General features: G+C 44.9%; 7 protein-coding genes across 7 annotated transcripts; 4 read left to right on the top strand and 3 right to left on the bottom strand.

Moving 5' to 3' along the window:
• Positions 1 to 39: 39 nt before the first annotated feature.
• Positions 40 to 1,036, top strand: CCR75_003810 (uncharacterized protein; the record flags this gene model as incomplete). Its single annotated transcript, XM_067961903.1, has 5 exons — positions 40 to 172; positions 243 to 400; positions 462 to 563; positions 630 to 746; positions 810 to 1,036. The coding sequence occupies 5 exons, from the start codon at positions 40 to 42 to the stop codon at positions 888 to 890; spliced, it is 591 nt and encodes a 196-aa protein (XP_067817411.1). The 3' UTR covers positions 891 to 1,036.
• Positions 1,037 to 1,083: 47 nt separating this feature from the next.
• On the top strand, positions 1,084 to 2,698 carry CCR75_003811 (uncharacterized protein; the record flags this gene model as incomplete). The annotated part of the gene is made up of 6 exons (XM_067961904.1): positions 1,084 to 1,479; positions 1,546 to 1,669; positions 1,732 to 1,972; positions 2,040 to 2,154; positions 2,213 to 2,470; positions 2,545 to 2,698. The coding sequence occupies 5 exons, from the start codon at positions 1,084 to 1,086 to the stop codon at positions 2,363 to 2,365; spliced, it is 1,029 nt and encodes a 342-aa protein (XP_067817391.1). The 3' UTR covers positions 2,366 to 2,470; positions 2,545 to 2,698.
• Positions 2,699 to 2,760: 62 nt separating this feature from the next.
• On the bottom strand, positions 2,761 to 4,125 carry CCR75_003812 (uncharacterized protein; the record flags this gene model as incomplete). Its single annotated transcript, XM_067961905.1, has 1 exon — positions 2,761 to 4,125. One exon carries the CDS (start codon positions 4,123 to 4,125, stop codon positions 2,761 to 2,763), a length of 1,365 nt encoding a protein of 454 aa, XP_067817413.1.
• Positions 4,126 to 4,734: 609 nt separating this feature from the next.
• On the top strand, positions 4,735 to 6,072 carry CCR75_003813 (uncharacterized protein; the record flags this gene model as incomplete). The annotated part of the gene is made up of 1 exon (XM_067961906.1): positions 4,735 to 6,072. The coding sequence occupies one exon, from the start codon at positions 4,735 to 4,737 to the stop codon at positions 6,070 to 6,072; it is 1,338 nt and encodes a 445-aa protein (XP_067817412.1).
• Positions 6,073 to 6,584: 512 nt separating this feature from the next.
• On the bottom strand, positions 6,585 to 8,438 carry CCR75_003814 (uncharacterized protein; the record flags this gene model as incomplete). The annotated part of the gene is made up of 1 exon (XM_067961907.1): positions 6,585 to 8,438. The coding sequence occupies one exon, from the start codon at positions 8,436 to 8,438 to the stop codon at positions 6,585 to 6,587; it is 1,854 nt and encodes a 617-aa protein (XP_067817389.1).
• A 6,936-nt stretch (positions 8,439 to 15,374) lies between these two features.
• Positions 15,375 to 16,867, top strand: CCR75_003815 (uncharacterized protein; the record flags this gene model as incomplete). Its single annotated transcript, XM_067961908.1, has 3 exons — positions 15,375 to 15,765; positions 15,834 to 15,885; positions 15,947 to 16,867. The coding sequence occupies exons 1-3, from the start codon at positions 15,512 to 15,514 to the stop codon at positions 16,865 to 16,867; spliced, it is 1,227 nt and encodes a 408-aa protein (XP_067817388.1). The 5' UTR covers positions 15,375 to 15,511.
• A 560-nt stretch (positions 16,868 to 17,427) lies between these two features.
• Positions 17,428 to 19,278, bottom strand: CCR75_003816 (uncharacterized protein; the record flags this gene model as incomplete). The annotated part of the gene is made up of 9 exons (XM_067961909.1): positions 17,428 to 17,773; positions 17,867 to 17,967; positions 18,008 to 18,170; positions 18,239 to 18,274; positions 18,357 to 18,434; positions 18,512 to 18,624; positions 18,702 to 18,851; positions 18,987 to 19,067; positions 19,198 to 19,278. The coding sequence occupies 9 exons, from the start codon at positions 19,276 to 19,278 to the stop codon at positions 17,428 to 17,430; spliced, it is 1,149 nt and encodes a 382-aa protein (XP_067817390.1).
• Between the last annotated feature and the right edge of the window lie 867 nt (positions 19,279 to 20,145).

Genomic DNA, 20,145 nt, shown 5'->3' with positions numbered 1-20,145 from the left:
GCATTTTATCCAATAAACTTAGATTTAGTTTTCAGTATGATGGCGACTTTGTCGTCATCTATGGGACTAGTGGGGGATCCAACGCGGAATAAGGGCGTTGAGGAGGATGGTGACTACGAGGAGCTCATTCCACCGGAGAATTTTGCTATGATTGAAAAAGGCCTTTACCGAAGTGCGTCTAACAGCTAGTTGCAAATTAGGCTTACGAATCAATTGCTGATTCATGGATTGAATGGAAGTAGGTGGATTTCCGAAAAAAAAGAATTTTTCCTTCTTAAAAGAATCGCTACAACTTAAGTCTATCCTGACACTCGTGCTGGAAGACTATCCGCTGGCAAATACAGAATTTAATAAAATGCACGGGATCAAGCTGCTTCAATTTGGTGTTCCAGGAAACAAGGTCATGCGATTTGAAAAATATAAAATCTTGATGACGAAATGACGTAATTTAAATTCTATAGGAGCCGTTTGTCGATATTCCAGAGGATGGTATCGTAGCAGCGCTGAAAGCAGTACTCGACAGGCGCAACCACCCCATGCTAATTCACTGCAACAAGGGAAAGGTATATATTTTTTATTTTTCAAAAAGCTTAATATATTGCTGATACGGATTTTTTTCCTGTTGGTAGCATCGCACCGGTTGCTTGGTCGGATCTCTGCGCAAAGTGCAGCGCTGGGCGTTCAGTTCAATCTTTGATGAATACATTCGCTTCTCAGCCCCCAAACCCCGAATGATGGATCAACAGGTAACGTTTGCTGTTTGCACCGACATATGGCTTCCTTCCTTTTTTAACGTACGTATTGTTTAGTTTATCGAACTCTTTAAAACGGAAAGAGTCTTAGAGGAAGAGAGTCTGGTGGAACATTTACCAAGTTGGCCTGGTTTGTAAACATTTAAAAATTGCCAAAACTTATATTTCATATAATTTAAAATTCGTGACAAAGTAAAGCCGATTGGGAAGTTAAACTCACGTCCTCAAATTACGAAATTACTTTTTTTACTGTACTTCCGTAAATAAATTATATTCTACGTCTGATATCTCGTCCTGGCATCTTAAATAGTTTACATAACACCAATGGGCCATGTCAATGCCCTTACGTCTAGTGTCCATTTTTACATTATCTAAGCACACTGTCATGCGCCTGCGGAGTCATGCAGCACTAGTCAGTGATGCTTATCTCGATGATGATCTTGTCAATGGTGTCGATAGTAAAACTGTCGATAGTGTCAAGCAAAAGATTAAAGTCGAGTTTGGTCAAGAAGTGCCCACGCAGCATCCAGGTCATCGCCGTAAGATTGATGATAATGCTGTGACCGTGAAGATTGAGTTGACCCCGACGAAGAAAGCAAAGAAAAAGATTGCAATGAAAACCGAGAGAGTTATTCGTCAAGAACCCAGCAATTGGAGGGAGCTTTTCCAAGGAATTGAGCAGATGCGAGCGAAGAAGGACGCCGAGGTGGATAAATTCGGCTGTGAGGTGCGTGTGTGCTTCAAGAGCTTTATTTACAGCGTTCAGCAAATGATACACGACTTATGGTCTTAGAGTTTCTCTACTGAGCGCTTTCCACCTCACGTGAATCGCTTTCATGTGCTTATATCGGCCATGTTAAGCAGCCAGACCAAAGACCCAGTGAATGCAGCCGCCATGACTCGTCTTATCAAATATGGTGAGTATTTACTTGCTCGCTTACATGCTGAATGAATAGATTTAATTGAGTGCCTACGACAGGACTGACTGTGGAGTCGATGCTGGAGATTGACCAAGAAAAACTCGCACGATTGATCCGGCCAGTGGGCTTTTTTAATTTAAAGGCCAAATACATCAAACAGACGGCATCGTTGTTGTTAAAGCAAGCGGAAACGGAGGGTCTAAAACTTGTTGATATTCCAAATTCTTATGAAGCGTTGATTGCGCTTCCAGGGGTCGGACCAAAAATGGCGACACTAGCGATGACTTACGCGTGGGGAAAGTATGTGCATTTGATGTATTAAAGAATTGAAAGTGCACAGTAATTGACGAAGTCATGTTGCTATTAGTACGATGGGAATTTGCGTGGATACACACGTACATCGCATTTCAAATCGCCTCCAATGGGTGAAGACTTGGAACATGAAGAATCATAAATCACAGGATCCGGAAAAGACTCGAGCGGTAGGAATGTTGCTGCACATTTAATTCGTTAAAAAAATTGACACGTCTATGAATCCAGGAACTTGAAGATTGGCTCCCAAAGGAATATTGGGGTCCCATTAATCCGCTACTTGTTGGCTTTGGGCAATCAATCTGCCTCCCACGACGCCCAAAATGCAACGAATGCCTGATCCGCGGAATGTGTCCATCAGCGAATAGCTCCGCGATATGATAAATTCAAGACACGCCGTATCGAGCATACTTAGAGCCTGTCATTTACAAGCCCCGTTACTTCTTTCTTACAAAATTCATTAATAGACCGACAACTTTTAAATGGGTGCGACTATTGCCACAGACGTTTTGACTATTGCCACCTCTGATTGGCTAAATTGTTTCGTGTTGGGGACGCAAAAAGAGTGTGTATTTAGGATGAGGGGTGTGATTATCAGAATTCGCAGGAACGCTGTGAATTTAAGAAAAAAGGTGTGAAATAGCCTTTTCTAATATCGATAAAGGCTGCAGAATTAAGAGTAAGAAGCCGTATGAATTGAAAAGTAATTGTCAAATTCGTTTTATTTCGCCTTTAAACAATTTATTCAATTCGCCTTGTTCCTATCTATTCTACTGCTACAATGTTTTCTTGTCGCCTCGCGAATTGTTCATGCACTTAAAATAAATCATGGAGCCAAACACGAGCACAGTAAATATTGCGGCCCAGATGACCTTGACAAACAGTGGAAAAGGCTTGGTAAACATTCCTTGGCCATGTTTCACGATCACAAGCAACTCGGTTACAACAACAGCGATACCCAGCCAGGCTCGCGGCCCAAGCTTTTGCACTGGCATTTTTTTACCTTCATAGTTCATCGTAAACGAGCAAAAAATGTAGTATTCCGCGACAGCATAACTTCCAGCAGAGTACCAGATCGCAAGGCGATAAAGATTCACATTGCTGCTCGCAGGAACCCACAACACCGTCTTGAGAAAAAAAGAGTTCAGCATCATCATCGAAAGAATCGCCACCATCGACATGACACGCCAAAACCGGTCAGCTGATCGAAAGATCTTCCAGTCATATGCCATCCAGTACGCTGGCGTGAATTGTGCAAGCGCGCGCTTGGCCTTGCCACTTAAGTTTGGAATCTTCCGAATGCCGACCCAATTAAAGCGACGCATTTCAAAAAAGTGGCAAATTTGCATGCCCAAGTAAATTCCCGCGGCATTGCATGTGAAAATATCAAAAAAAAGATGATCCCACCAGCACTCATTGAAATTTGCGAGCCAGTGGCTAAACGTGATTTCATACAGTTCAAATAGAATGCTTAAAAGCCACGAAATCATCTTGCTACGGACCATAATGGACCCAACGATCCACCCAAAAAAGTGCATTAAAACAAATCGATCTAGAAATGTTGCTTTAATGTTGGCAAAATGTGAGTCGGGGTTTTCAGGGGTATACACCCTACAATCACCTGCGTACGATGTCTCGGGGAGCTCGACGCCAAGGGTCGAGTCAAAACCTTTCATAAATTGGCGCGCATCGTGTGTTTTTAAAAATAATAACACGATAAGCAGCATTTCATAGAGAATAAACATGCCTGTTAATAAACGCCATACGATAGGATGCGGGCGCTTAAAGTGACCGTCGGGTAATTGAAGACTGCAGTACGTAAGGAAGAAGACGCAGGCGTATTTAACGCCACGTTTGACATCAGCGGCGAATTGTTCGTTTGGATCCGTGTACGAAGCAACTGATTCATGGAACGCGGCGTAAACGATCCAGAGAATTAGCAAGAAGCCTGCGGTTAATGTGTGGGGACTACTTATCCATTGGCTCTCGTTGTCATCGCTGACCTCAACCGTCTCATCAACGCTCCACTTGCGGTTTTTGTAGTTTTTGCTGCTATCAGTGCCATAGATTGCAGCAGCGTCGTCTACATCCGAGTCGCGGCGAGAGCGCAGTACGGGACTCTGAGCCACTTTGTCCTCCATTAGTATTTGACGCACTTTTGGTTGTGCCAAATTACAAATGACGACGTCAATCTATACTTTAATTACACAAAAGCACATGGAATTTCTTAAAAACAAACATCTGTGATGCCTACCGCGCGTCGTCTATCCATGAGCTTTTCTAACCAATCGTTATGAAGCACATATTTGGATTAGTCACTGCATCTGCTTTGTCTATGGCGCAAGGGAGGAACATACTTGCAAATCAGCGACAACGGACGAAAACAAAGATATTGAATAGGAGCGTGTCTTACGCAGCACAATCGACAGAGAAGCAGTTCACAAAACTTTCGAGATGCGCAGCGCGTCGACGATGGTCAAACCATTCGGACTTTGAAGCTCAAAATTGTAGCAACGAGGGATCCTTCTCAGACACCTCTACTTTTAATTAGCGACGAGAGAAATATGTTTGAATCAATACCTGAAAAATATAGGGGGGAGTTCAAAGTTGAGCTGGCTGTTTTTACATAACAATGAAGCAATATCCCTATCACATAGCTTTCATTTTCACTAAAACGTACTGACTTGTGGGAAGCTTCATTGATCTTACTTTTAAATCAACCTCGCAATTTGCTACCCACTTGTGCCGCCATGCGCGAGCGAAAGTTTCTTATTATAGTGGGTGCTCTTGTTGTGTGTGCGCCAGCGCATTCTGCTGCTGAGAAACACCGCATTGGCCTACGCCAAGAGACCACTTCAAGCAAAACTAAGCTTCCGTCAGCATCAATAGAAGACCGAGCCATGTCCGACTGGATAAAAATTTTCCGAGGAGCTGCAAATGTTGATCCGACTGATGTAGCTGTCCCAAAGAGCTCGGTCATTTCAAAAGTCCAGCAAGCTCTTCAGAATGCTGCAGACGGAGCAAAACTAGCAGAGGACCTGGACACTTATAGCATATTTACGCTCTTACTCTCCGGGCTTCCTACAAGCTGGTTTAAGTCGCTATACGGAAAAGCATTTACATTTAATCCGGAAAAAGCGACAACAGTTCTCCAACGTGTGTTTGCTGAAGTCGGTAAGCTGCCAAGTCGCTCGGAGGATGTCGACATTCAAAGTGCACTTCTTTTTACCACTACCCAAGTATCGATTTCCCTGGCCAAGACACTCGTTGGAAAGTATGCATCATTTATACCGCATCTAGCAACGTTAATGGACAGATCGTTTGGAAATCCGACGGCTCCGGCTATTGAAAAGCTAGCAAAGGATGTCGGAAAATTTGCCCTCATGGATGCTGGGTCGTGGGTCCTTTCCAAGTTTATTAATCCACTGACCGAGAAGAAGCTTTGGATATCTTACGGTTCGACGACGGCGGGCACGAGTCGAGGAGGTCACTTCAGTATTGACATGCAACAAGGACGTGTTAAGATTTCAATGAATGCGTTGGACGAGACTTTGATCCCCAATGCCGGCATCAACACGAATCGAGCACGTGCCCCGAGGTTACGACTAAATCAGCCGACGTCAGTTGCGAGGCCGGATCCGACGATAAATCGTTTAGGTTCGGCAACAGTTAACTTTGACCACGTGGAACCCAATGTGAATCCGGCTAAAGTTAGCTTGGACCCAGTGGGACCCATGGATCATCCGGCCAAATTAAGCTTCGACCCGGTGGAACTTAATGCTGATTCAGCTAAAATTAGCTTGGATGCGCCAAGTCCCAACTTGGCTTTTATTGATTCGAAACCTAATTTGGACCCAATTAAAATAAGTTTGGATCCGGTTGCAACTCGTTCAGAGCCGGTTGCAACTCGTTCAGATCCGGATGCAATAAAGTTGGACCCTTTTAAGACCACTATTGATCAAGCCAAACGCAATATGTCCAAGAAACAAGCCCGTTTAGTGCAAAAATACGGTATGCACTTTTTTATAGTCGCAGTGCTCCTCGCTATGATTAGCGTTTTTATAGCTGGAATGGCCATACAACAGTAAATAATATATGTACAGTATGATCTGTCAGTGCCAAAAGCAAAAAGGCGTTTGCTGTATAGTCCCGTCTCCTAATTCGAACATACAAAATTTGTAGTACTTTTAAGGTGATGCGGGTGTAGTAGGCAAAGAAAATACTTTACGACGCAAAGTTTTGGCAACTTCGACTTTCGATTTGTTTCAGGAAAAAGGCTCGCTCTACATCTACAGATCCATCTGTTGATCCCGAAGCGCTGGAGAATCAAACAAAGGAAGATCCCTATATGGCTAACGCGACAGCTGGTCCTGAGCAGTACAGCCGGACCTGTGCGACCATTCGGCTGCACCAGCGAGTTGCCAAAATGCTCAAAGCAAACTTTTGCCTACGCTAACTACGACATTTAATAAATTTCGCAAACTCACAATTAGAACTCTTACTCCAATAGTATATCTAAATGTATTTATTAAGAAAAACTCGCAAATACGCGACATTTATATAAAAAAAGCGCCAGTAAGTCCGCATCTCCTCCCTCGCTTTAGTGGTGGAAAAGGCGAAGATTCGAGAATGCCATAGTAATGCCAAATTCGTCACACGCCAACTTGACGTCACTATCGCGAGTACTTCCACCCGGTTGGGTAATAAACTTCACCCCAAGCTTTGAAGCGTGGTCAATCGAGTCACGGAACGGGAAAAACGCGTCGGATGCAAGACTCACGTCCGTTAATTCTTGCAGGAAGTCGTCTTTTTCTACCGTCGTGAACGGATCCGGAATGGTCTTGAAAAGTGTGTGAAATGTCGCAAGCTCCGCAGGCGCCATGTCTCCTTCAATGTATCGCACCCGGGCATTCACGCGTTCTTGACGCTTGATGTGATCGTGAAAGGCGAGGTGCTGGACCTTGGGATGTTGACGCAAGTGCCAAATCGCGACTTTACGTCCCGCAAGCTTCACGCAATCCACACGCGATTGCTGCCCCGCACCCACTCCAATCATCTGTCCATCTTTCGCGTACCCAACCGAGTTTGACTGCGTATATTTAAGCGTGATCGCCGCCAAAGTCAGGTCGCGTTTCTTGGCGTTCGTTAACGGACCTGCCCCTGTCGTTTGGACGTCTGCCAGATGTTTTTCAGGCGAGAAAAGAACATTATTCCGTTTCTGAGCAAACGTGACGCCAGCAATCTCTCGGTACTCCATTTCTGGTTGACTATACGTGCGATCATTGGCTTCAAGCACAATAAATTGACCCTTTTTCTTGGCTTTTAAAATCTCAAACGCCGCAGGTTCGTAGCCTGGAGCAATGATTCCATCGCTCACTTCTCGCTTGAGAATTTTCGCCGTGGCTTCATCGACAATGTCACTGACAGCAACAAAATCACCAAATGAGGACAACGGGTCGGCATTGCGAGCGCGTAAGTAGGCAAGTGACAGCGGCGTAAGCGTCCCATTGCCGACCTCATACGCTGCATGCAGACGTTCATCCAGAGCGACCGCGACGGCAGCACCGGCAGGGCTCACGTGCTTAAATGAAGCGGCAGCGGGAAGGTTTAACGATTCGCGAAGCTCACGTACGAGCTGGTACGCATTAATGGCATCTAACAGGTTGATGTACCCTGGGGTACCATTGCGTACTGTAAACGGGAGTTTACTTCCCATTTGGCTAAGGATACCAGCTGGGGTCTGATGCGGGTTACATCCGTATTTAAGCGGAAATTCGTTCTGATACACTCGCGTAACAATTGGGACCGAAGTCCCGAGTTGGCCATTTAGCCACGACGAGATGGAGGAATCGTACGACGCGGCGAGGGCGAAGGCAGCAGCAGCACAGCCGCGACGGAATTCAATTGAAGTACTAAACGAGTTCATATTTGTCTCGAGCTCTTGCTTGAGCGTCGGGTACTGGGACGGACTTGAACAAATGACGACAGCTTTGTGGTTCTTGGCCGACGACCGCAGCATGGAAGGACCGCCAATATCAATGTTTTCAATACATGTGTCAAAATCACCGCCATTGGCCACAGCAGCATCAAAAGCGTATAGATTAAGCACAACGAGGTCAATGTTCTGAATGCCATTGGCAGCCATGTCTGCTTCGTGCTGCGCATTGCCACGTACACCTAAGAGGCCACCGTGAATCTTAGGATGCAATGTCTTGACTCGGCCATCCATAATTTCTGGTGAGCCCGTGTACGTGGACACATCCACTACGTGCAGTTTGGCATCGCGCAATGCTTTGGCTGTACCGCCAGTGGACAAAAGCTCTACGCCGTGCTGCGACAGGTACGTGGCTAATTCCACGATGCCCGTCTTGTCCGACACGGACAATAACGCACGTTTGATGGGCACGAGAGAAGCTTGTGAATCCGTGGACACTGCGTGCAAAATGTGGCTCATGATCGCGTTAACCGGTTTTAAAATGGACTGGATCTGCACCACGCAAAATTTATGGATAGTAATTGGCCAGAATTCGTGTGCGTTTTAGTTAGATATCCACTGTGATGCACATTAAGAAGACTAAAATATACTTTTCTGTTCAAAAGCTAAAATATCGCGTTTGAATAGATCTTCACCAGGTTATTTTCTAGACGAGTGCATCAGAAGGAAACGCAGTTAGCTTTGCGAGCATTCTTCCTATTTTGGTATTGGTTAGTCTTGTTTGCTGCGACTTTAAATAACATTTGATTTGCGGTTGTGGGTTGAACGCTTCAAAAGTCAAAGTAAGACGCACCGCAAATGTAACGGGGTGTATCGTTACATGAAACAAACACTTAAAGGTTGTTAATTTATATATAATCTAAAAGGTCATAACAATATTCTAAGAGCTTATCCATTGGTAGATATAGACCATTATATCTACTTTCTCCGCGGTCCAGTCATACAAACATGTACTAAAAGTCTTATGTATCTATATGTTAGTTTATAATTTAGTTAGTATTAAGTACATAGACAAAGCGAACCTAATTATATTAATGCATTTTTTTAATTAACATTTATTAAAGCAAGTGTTTTAAAGACAGTCTTCCTCCGCACTCACTAGTGTACGTGAAGTGACGTAAGGCACCACTCGCACCTAGGCAGTGCGAAGTGGACTTGTACTGAAGCAGTACAAGTCAGTAGTGCCCCTTTACACCTGGAAGCGCTTTGTAGTCCGTCCAAGGACCACAGTTCCATCTTCTAACATGGACATGTTCGATGATTATGTAAATACGCATCACGTTTCCCCTCTCAACAGGCGGAACTGTTGAGATTACAACAGGCACAGACCCCTGTACCTGGAATGACGCAAACGCGTTGTCCCAAAACCTTATAGATTGACATCTCAAAGTATATTGGAGTCGAAGAAGACTCCCTCTTAAAATGGTTTGTCGAGGTTGACGATGCCATAAGGGCTCGTCACATCGTCGACGAGCAAATGCAAGTCGCATTTTGCTCAGTCAAACTTGGCAGGTCGTGCCAAAACTCGGGCACTAGGCCTTAAGTTGCGCGAACCATATGTCTTTGGGTCGCTAAAGGCTTTTAAAGCCCGGCTCAAATAGACGTTTAAAGCGCGTAGGGCTGAGATCAGAGCTCGTTCAGAGCTTCTGAAACTCAAGCAAGGTAAGCATGATGTTCATGCTTATGCCCAGCACATACGACTCTTAGCGAGTTGTATCACAAACAACCCAGTTCTAGAACACATGTTGATTACGGTGTTCATGCAAGGTCTTACGGATGGTCCTGTAAAGACCCACCTGTTCTGCTTGGAACTGGATACGCTTGAAGAAGCAATATCCGTTGCGGGATAGGAGGACTATAGCTTGAGACAGGCTCAAGCTAGTTTGTCTTCGTGTCGTCCTCCAATTCGACACGAGCTTGGAGGTCCAGAACCTATGGACCTCTCTTATGTCAGAAGCGAAAAACCTCTTTTTCGAGCAATAAGCGATCGCAGAAATGCCATCGCTGTCAAAAGTAAGTACACTACGCTCATGAATGTTGTGCCCACGCCCAGAACCGAGAGATACTAAACGTAATTATGGACCAAATGCCAAAAATTGGTACGGTCGCGGGTCCGACGTTGTTGCGAAATAGGAACAGCGAGGTGAACCGCCAAAAAACGGTCGGGGTCAGCAGGGGCGCAACGCCCTACTGATCCAGCAACCTCAAGAGAATTTGCAAATCTCTTGGCTAAAGTTGCTCCATAAACCCAATCATTATTTGTCTCTGCAGCTGGTGATGAGGTATCCCGCAACACCTTGAGGTTAAAAGTGACAAATGATTTGTCACTTAGAGCCCTTGAGGACTGCGGAGCGTCGAGTAACTTTATTCGTTACCAGTCACTAGAGGGTCGTAGGCTCAAATATGTTGAGCGCGACATCCCTCCAACGAGGATGACGGTGCGTCTAGCGACAGGCGCATCGATAACAGTAATTAAACACGTAGTGAATTTTCACTCGCATTAAAATATTTACAGTACGATGATAATTTCATCGTACTGGACTTGGATGACAAATTTGATGTCATCCTAGGTTTACCTTGGCTCAGAAAATATGAGCCAAAGATTAGCTGGCAGCATCTATCCGTAAAGATGCCAGCCACTTGTTCATCAGGTGGCCATCTGATGAACGTCTTGGAAGTCCACAAGCTTGTTGATGTACTACGATGAGTGCGATGGCCTCACTTGTGGTACGGTCGTTAGTACGACTGCACAAGATCACAGTGTAATTACTAATCACCATGTGGAGTCAGCTGCCGGCGGCTGTGCGAATGCACAGACAGCGCCGAAGATCAACCACTCGAATAAATAGAGTGAATTGAGACATGAATGTCCTCCTAGCTGGCGACCTTCAAGGAAGATGCCGGTTCTCCAAAATGAACAACACGATGATCCTAGGTCGAGTAGAGAGTCGGCCGTAGAGGACTCGAATGTGATAGCGCAATCACAGTCGGAAGACGTTGAGGAAATAAGTCCCCACGTACTTGAGGAGAAATCTTCTTAAATAGTTAATGCTGAAGTGACTAGACTTCAGCATCCCGAGGGATTAATCCCTCGGCAGTCTGTGGATAAATCCCAGGAAGAAACCGAGACATTGAATGTCTTGGTTAATGACGGACCAAGAGTAGGCGCTTATACTCTTGATCTGTATGCGCCTCCGAAGTGTTCTCATGTGCAGACTCGGATTAAAAGTATACACCTCTATCCTGGGAGTCACTAAAGAAAATCCTTTATATAACAATTTGATTGAATTCAGGGATGTATTCCCTGAAACAGTTTCATGCGAGTTGCCTAAGGATAAAGGCACTCGACATGGGAACGAGCTCAAACCGGGCTCGAAGTACTGTGTCAAGAATCAGTGGCCACTGCCTCGTGAACAAGTACTTGCGATCGAAAAATTCTTTATCGATCGATTAAGACCGGTGCGAGAATTCAAAACGAGTTATTTTGACGATGTATTCGTCCATGGCCGAGCCACGGATGGAAAGACGGACGCGGAAGTTCATAAAAGTCACGTTCGTCAGGTTCTTACACTTATACGAAAGCATAAGTTGTACGCAAATCTCAAGAAGTGTATATTCGCTGCAAGCGAAATACCACTTCTTCGGTGCATCGCCGGTAAATACGGCGTGCCCTGATCCCGAAAAGATCAAGGCATATACCGACTGGCCATTTACAGTCGATGTCAAGAGACTCAAAAAGTTCCTTGGATTAGCGGCGTACATGCACAAGTACTCCCGCAATTATGCCGAGATGACAGTTCATCTCTCTCTTCTCTTAGAAAAAGACGAGAAATGGCTATGAAACGCTGATTGTCAGCGCTCCTTCGAAAGTATCAAAGAAAGCTTGATGCCATCGCCCATCTTGGCGATTGCAGATCAAGACAGACCATTTCATGTGGTCTGTGACGCCAGCGATTTCGCAATTGGCTGTGCGTTAATGCAATACGTTACAGACGGCGCGGAGCGCGTCATCTGTATCTGAACGCAGCTGAACGTAATTACCCAGTGCATGACAAGGAACTCATTGCCATGAAATATACATTGGCTAAATTTAGGGTCTATTTCCTAGGAAATAGACCGTTCATCGTATATACGGACCATGCATCATTACGCACGGCCGTAAACAGCCCACACCTCTCGCAAAGAATGGCGAGGTGGCTATCCTTCTTCGCGGAGTTTAACTTCTCCGTCGAATATAAACCAGGACGATTTAATGTCGTCGCTGATGCGTTATCACGCTGACCCGATTTCGAGTCAGCAGTGCACCCCAACAGTGAAAGTGATCCTACTGTTGCAACACTCACTACGAGTGTTCCATCATCAACCTTAGTTGATGAAATAAAGAAAGCCTACAAAAAAGATAAGGACCTTCTATGTCTGATGGATCATTTAATGAATCCATATAAATCTTTTAAAGATTTACCGGCTTTATATCGATCGTCATCCGATCGATACACAGCACGTAACGGCTTATTGTATTACACAGCCGTTACCGGCGACACCCCACGTGTCGTCGTCCCAACTCACAATGATTTGCGCTTGCGCATCATGTATGAGTGTCACGATGCTCCAACAAGTGGACATCGTGGACGTGAGAAGACTTACCTCACAGTAAGTCGCGACTTTTACTGGCCCCGCCAGTATCAGTTCGTGCGCAAGTACATTCGTGCTTGCGAGGTATGTCAACGGGTGAAGCCTAGCCCTTCATCCCGTGCACCTCTTCAACCTCTACCACTTCCGGCAGAGTGTTGGCAGTCCGTATCTATGGACTTCGTCTTCGGATTTCCCGAAGACGACCACAAAAACAATGGAATCCTTGTTTTTGTAGACAGATTCAGCAAGATGGTACACCTTGCTGCGGTACCAAAGTCAATTACAGCTCCGGGTTGTGCCCGTGTCTTTATCGACACGGTATACAAACTCCATGGGTTACCCCGTGAATTGGTTTCGAATAGAGATCCGAGATTCACGGCGGAGTTCTGGCAATCCGTGTTCCGATCTCTCGGAACATGGCTGACTATGTCAACATCCGATCACCCAGAAACGGATGGTCAAACAGAATGCGTAAATAGCGTCCTCGAAGAACTACTTTGAGGTTACGTCAATCGTATCCGAATTGGAGCGAGTTTTTACCGATGGTCGAATTCGCCATCAATAATTCGGCGCATGCTTCTACAACGCATACACCTTTCTTCGTGAATGGCTTACGCCATCGACTTATACCCACCCAATTAAAGGAATCCTCTAGTTTGAAGGGGGGTGGACTCGCACGAGCAAAACCATTTCTGGCTCATGTTCATCACGCGTCGAAAATATCAACGACGCGAGTGATATCGATGTCGAAGAAAACGACATCGAAAATGAGAGTGATCTCATGGCAGTACGCACTAAGCGTACTGAAAATGACAAAACAAATGAGTTAGCAGAAGAGTTCCTGCTAACTCGAGAATCAATTATCGGTTTCGTTCAGACTTCCATTGCTAACGCAGTGGACCGACAGAAACGGAATGCAGACAAACATGGAAGAGCAAATGTTCCTTCATTTAAAGTTAATGACCTAGTACTACTCTCTACGGTAAACTTACCTAAGCTTATAGTCACTAATGTGGGTAGCAGTAAGCTACTACCCAAGTTCATTGGGCCATTCCGTGTACTGCATCGCAGAGGCAATGCGTACACAAAAGATTGCCACGTAGGATGCGAACGCATCCTACGTTTTACGTTGGTCGGCCCCGCCCGTACCATCAGTACGCGGTTTCTTCCGAGGACGGATCTGGCCACCCTTTTCAAGAATTCCTATGAGATTCTTGTGGTCACGAATCAGATTCTCATGCTGAATCTGGAGTTTTTCATGTGAAGGCCAGGCTTCGCGTCCAATGTCTTTGACATTGCGATTCAAGCTTGCATTAGCGAGACTTTATATCGCTTATTGTTGCCACTATACCATCTATACTTGAAAAAAGCATCTCGATAAAAAGCTTCCTCAGCGCGGAAGTTCTTCGCGCTGGGATCAAGGCCGTGAGCTTTGTCGCAATACATAAGGGATATTTATTGTGAGGAGTAGTCTCTCCAGACAAGCTATTAGCTGGCTGTTCTGGCAAAAGCCACGGCTTTTTCTCAGGGGCAACACACAGAACTATGTGCGAGTGACGGCACGGGAGACGGTGCTAGCGATGAGGAATCATCATCATCGTCGGAACCGAACATGCTGTAGCGAATGCTACCTGCACGTCTACTCGAATGAGCCCCCTCATTCGAAGGCTTATAGTCAGACGCCTGACGATGATCAGGTGACTGTTCTGTTCTCCCCGAGTCGGCTAATTCGTCAGACTCGCATTCGTTGTCGACCTCTAAAGAGGAATCGCATTCACGTGGTGTACCATCACGTGCACCCGCATCATTTAGAGTTGCGGGAGAAGATGGCACTACGGCAGACGGAACGTCTGCCGCAAGAGACAATTATGCGTCGCCCGCGGCTGCATCAACCGCAGCCGAAGTTGCCGCACTATTCGCATACCACATGGACTCGTTAACCATGCGATAGCATTAAAAGTGATGAATCTGACCAATCAACATCCTTTTAATAAAGTGGGCTTAAGCCGCTAGTGACCACTCTACCCACTGACAGTCAGAGTGATTGTCGTTTAAGGGAGGGGTGATGTAACGGGGTGTATCTTGTCATGAAATTAACACTTAATGGTTGCTAATTAATATAATGATTAAAAGGTAGAGAATATTTGGAGAATATTACTTTACATGGTAATATTCTATAGGCTTACCCATTGGTAGATATATACCATTATATCTAGTGTCTCCGCGGTCCAGTCGGCGCTGGACGCGCGCAAAGAGAAAGACAGATAAGACTTTTAGTACATATTTTCGTATTAGTTTATAAAATAGTTAGTATTAAGTAGATAGACAAGAAGAACATAATTATATTAATACATTTTTTATTCAACCCTCTTTAAAGGAAGTGTTTTAAAGATAAGACGTACTAGTGTACGTGAAGTGACGTGAGGCACCACTCGCAATGAGGCAGTGCGAAGTGGACTTGTACTGAAGCAGTACAAGTCGGCAGCGCCTTGTTACAAAATGGGCAGTGTGTCCGAATAGCAATTTCCTAATATTATATTTTCTAACATTTCCTCTTATAAGAAATTATCTTCATCATGCCTCTTCTAGAAAATAATATTTATGTGATAGGAAACCCCATTACAATAATGCACCCAGAACATTATTAGATTGCTTGTAATTGCATGCGGTCAAATTGTTACGATCACCTTAGATCGTTGCTGTTGCTTAAACCTTGCTTTGTCGTGACTATTCGTTGATCAATAAATCGTTAATTTATCTCGTAATAATTTGATGATTTTAGTTTTCTTTGACCTGTAGAACGATATTTTAATTGCATTTTTTTTCAAGAATTGGGAATATCATATAATTCCTAAAGACAAGCATTTTTTTAGCCACTCGTCGTATCCCAGGCAAGAGCAATGGGCGAGGTGACGACTACGTCACTGGCAATAGCCGTCTCGGCAGCGGCTGCCGCTGCATTCATCCTGCATCGTCAGAACGAGGCAAAAAAACACTCGATTAAACAAAAACTTCCGTTTCCCATGACACGCACACCGCTCGTACGCGTGCCGTTAGACGACTTGCCAAAGCTTAAGAACGATCTACTACTTCGTGCGCTTCGTGGCGATCGCACAGAGCGTGTTCCTGTATGGTGCATGCGTCAAGCGGGTCGGTACGTCGATATGATGTACCACTTAGCAGCTACTACCGCCTTAACATGTATTACTTTTTTCTGGCCAGACACCTTCCTGAATTCCGGGAGTTACGTGACATGGGTTACGATTTCTTCACAGTACGTATCCCTTTTATTTTTTCAAAGTGTAACCGTAACAATAACCTCTCTTTGTAACTAGATGTGTGGCGTACCTGAATTAGCAGTCGAAGTGAGTCTTCAGCCACTAAAGCGGTACCACCCTGATGCCGTCATTATCTTCTCGGACATCCTCATTATTCCCCAAGCCATGGGCATGAACGTCACCATCAAGCCAAAAGAAGGACCACTTATACATGACCCAATTCGGACACCACAAGACATTGACAAGCTCAATTTGACGCCTAATATTGACGACACACTCGGGTATATGCTCGATGCATTAAATCTTGCGCGTCAGAAAATCAATGGCGAAGTCCCGCTTATTGGTTTTGTGGGTGCGCCCTTAACGCTCATGTGTTACATGATTGAAGGCGGTGGTAGTCGTACCAAGGCATTGCTCAAGACATTTTTATACCAGCATCCAAAGGACGCTCATCGATTGCTTCAGGGCATTACAGACGTCTGTGTAAACTTCCTCGTCGCTCAGGAGCGTGCAGGAGCCCAAGCACTGCAAGTCTTCGAGACCGTAGGCGCCGAAGCACTCACTCAAGACCATTTTTACGAATTTGTCTTGCCATATCTCGCTCAAATTGCTACTCGTGTGAAGACGGCGAGTCCGCGTACACCCCTCGTATGCTTTTCCAAAGGCACACCGTATGCGTACGAGAAGCTCGCGACGACCAAGTTTGATTGCATTGGACTTGACTGGCAGTCGGATCCCGTCACTGTGCGGCAGCTTGCACGGGGTCGTGTATCGCTCCAAGGAAATCTGGATTCGAGTGTCATGTATGCGTCAACGGATGTAATTTATGACGAAGTCAAGAAAATGCTCCAGCGCTTTGGAACCCAAAAGTACGTGGCGAATTTCGGTCATGGTTGTTTCCCCGACATGTCGCCTACGCACGTCGATGCGTTTATTAAAGCAGTCCAACAATTGTCGCTCGAGATGAATGCACATTAAACCGCATGCAAGCAGCTTCCAAACGCTCGTGTTTATCTACACGCATTCGTACGAGGGGTTTTGAAAGTCCTTGCAACGAACGTGCTTTTGATTGACGCTTCCTCATTTCTTGGTAGCTCGTGCAAATCGACTGGTGTCTTTTTTTTTAAATCGTCGTACCAAAGCAACGAATGATTCATTGTTTGTCGCTCGAATTGTTCTTTCATAACTCGTTGCTATTCGTGCCTGTTTGATAGCAATAGAGTGGGCAAATGGAGTATCGAAAGGAGTCTAAAACCCGGTAGGTAGCAAACGGTAAAGTAGACTTGAGGTAGGCTATTTAAAAGAGCTAGCTCGTCGCACTTGGGAGGTCTAACAACAACAGGAAAAAACACGTAAACAAATAAATAATTGCCACGACAACACCGAGAAGAGCAGGCCATACCGAGGACGGATGAGTGCGTGCAATTAATGCCGTCGTTCTCTCGAGTGGATGAATTCTATCTGCTAGCGCTGTCGTTGGTAGCTCGTGCTTCTTTTTTCTTGCTGCTATAAGCTTTCATAGCTTTACAACGTGGATCCTACGTGTATCGTAGACCATAGTCCTCTGCTCCATCCAGTAAGGACATGGCTTCCTTGTCTTCAGCAGATAACGTGGTCGTTTCGACTTCTGGATCGGGATCCCATTGATATAGCACTTTGCCAGTCAAGATGATGAGACACGCAAAGACGTCCACAAAGACCGAGTCTGGAATCCAATTTCGAAGTCCATCGTGTAGATTAATGAGGCCAAAATTATCCGGATCCACTTGGTACCATGCGAGGACGACAAAGGACGTGACAAAGCCCAGTAACGTGCATCCGTACATGGTGGAAACACTCGTGAGTCGAAGGAGTTGTAAGAGAAGGGAATTGACGACAATGTTACTGAAAACGTAGAGAAGTAAGATGCAAAGTCCCATCTACATCGACTTGTTAACGAACGGTATAGCTTGAAAGCACGCGTGTAACGATACGTACGTAACAATGATCTGTTGACACTTGACTCTCGCCATGAATAAGGCAAAATAATCCATTGGATTGTTGGTCCAGATGAAGAAACTACAACGCCGTGTTTGGTACTGAACAAGTCATTTCAAAAAGTCGAACGACACTACGTACATTGATATCAAAAATAAGCGGCGCTGCGAGAACTCCCGCAATGAATTGATTCACCGAGACCCATGCATTCAAGTACGACATATCAACTGGCTGGTCCCGGATGACGCGTTCTTTATACAGCATCGACAAGGTGCCTGGAATGGCCGCTGCGAGGTACAAGACACTAGAAAAAAAGGTTCCTAGTACGTGATTGATCCAACGCGTTCAATATTCTTGTGAGATATTACGCACCTGTTCCAACCAATTTCTCGATCCTCAAATTCGGTGCTATACATACTTCCCAATGGTTTCAAGACAGAGAACACGTCAGATTATACTCGACACGATTCTACGATAGTTCACACTGTACTCTTCAATACAAGGAATCACGGAAAGCACGAGTCCAGCCGTAATGATGAGCATGCCAGCGACTTGCAGTTGCGTGTACCTATGTGTTTTTAAAAACACAATAATAGTGTCAATGGTTTTTTTTATTTTGATCGACACGAGGAACGCCACACATACCTGACGCCATAGATCATGAACGACATACAAGCGGAGACTGGAATGGAAGCCTGCATGAATAAAAGCGTTTGCGTTGGATCGGTTCGACCACCGGCCATGAAGAGCATCAGACCCTATGCGAGTTCACAAGTAGTTTATAAAATCACCATTAGTTGGGTATAGATAGCATAGGTATACACGTATAATGTACATGACAAAGGTCGAGCAGCCCCATGATTACAAAATGAACTTTTGAAAGCTTCGTGCCATCTTCTTCCACGACAGTCTGGTCATTCTTGTACGTAAAGAAGCTAAAGGGTATGAATTGGGTGTGTTGAGTATGCACGGACCTTATGGGTGGCTTTGTAGCTCACAAGACAAAAGAGTGGAGGAATGTATAGAAACGTGATGAGCTGACATAGAAAGTATCTTGGGAGAGGTCCAATCAAGCGTGTTAGGATTGTTCGATAGCAGGAAGAAGAGCAGTGCTGTGTACCTGTACGACTCCATACGATCGACCATGATCTTGAACAGGAATCGCTCCGATGACATGGCTACGAGTAGCAGCAAAATGGCACTAAATGATAAAAGTGACTGCCACGATCACGTGCCAGCAAGTGGGAGAGTTGTTAACACGTGCATTTTTAGTCGAAAGAGGCGCTCAGAGTCGGCCTGCTGACTATCAGCATGCGCGGGAAACAACGTACTTTGTGCGAGCACACGTGATAGGATTTGCCGGTCCTGGCATCGATACCCAGATGGATAAAAGGTGGCGTGCTAAACGTCATGGTGCTGCTCGACCAAGCTTTTGTGGATTTCTATGTATCTGAGGTGCACCACATATCGGGGACTTTACGAGCTCGGATGCTGTACTATTTTGCAAAAGTTGTATTGTAATTGAGACTTTTTTAAAGCCGTTTTAATCCGTCATGTCATTTTTCATTACCTGACCGAGCGAATAGCGTCACTGCGAAAGAAAAGCATGTAAAGCTCGTTTTAGTTAAGAGCACTTTAAAATCATTCATTGAATGAATAACGTAACAATGCGGTGCGCCTCGAAGACATTTAACCTACTGATTGCAGCTGCCAATGAAACAAAATCAGCAGACGTTCGGTTGTCTGCTGCGGGCAATAGTAACACTGCAATTGTGGTAGCAGGTGGTTGAATACCTAGGCCCAAAATATTCGGCAGACCTGTATGCTGAACTAAATACTCACAGTTGCGTCCACCGCAAGTTACGGAAGGATGGAGATCATGAGCGTTGTAACTAGTACTAAACAGTACTAGTCTGATGAATGTGAAGGTTAGGTGCCTCGAAACTTCACGCACACAAGGGTACGGAGGAAGATTCCCCTAAGAAGCTAAGGTAACAAAGTAATTTAAAGTATTATAATTAGGGAAAAGTAAACCTGTATTAATAAATGAATTGTTTCCTACATAACGGTCTTGTAATGGACCACAATGCGCCAGATATAAATCTGGCTAGACATCCAATTTGGAAATATTTAAGTCAAAATTAACAGAGATAATAATTTTCTACTTCTTTGTTTATTTCCTCTTATTGGTAATAATTATTTCTATTCCTCTTGTAGGAAATAACACTTATGTAACGGGATACCCCATTACAAATACGGTATGGCTCATCTTTTGGTCT

The sequence above is a fragment of the Bremia lactucae genome, linkage group LG3, assembly GCF_004359215.1.
Source record: "Bremia lactucae strain SF5 linkage group LG3, whole genome shotgun sequence".
NCBI classification, from domain to species: domain Eukaryota; phylum Oomycota; class Peronosporomycetes; order Peronosporales; family Peronosporaceae; genus Bremia; species Bremia lactucae.
The sequence above is the reverse complement of the archived record's forward strand: the minus strand, read 5'-3'. Positions and strand labels throughout refer to the sequence as shown.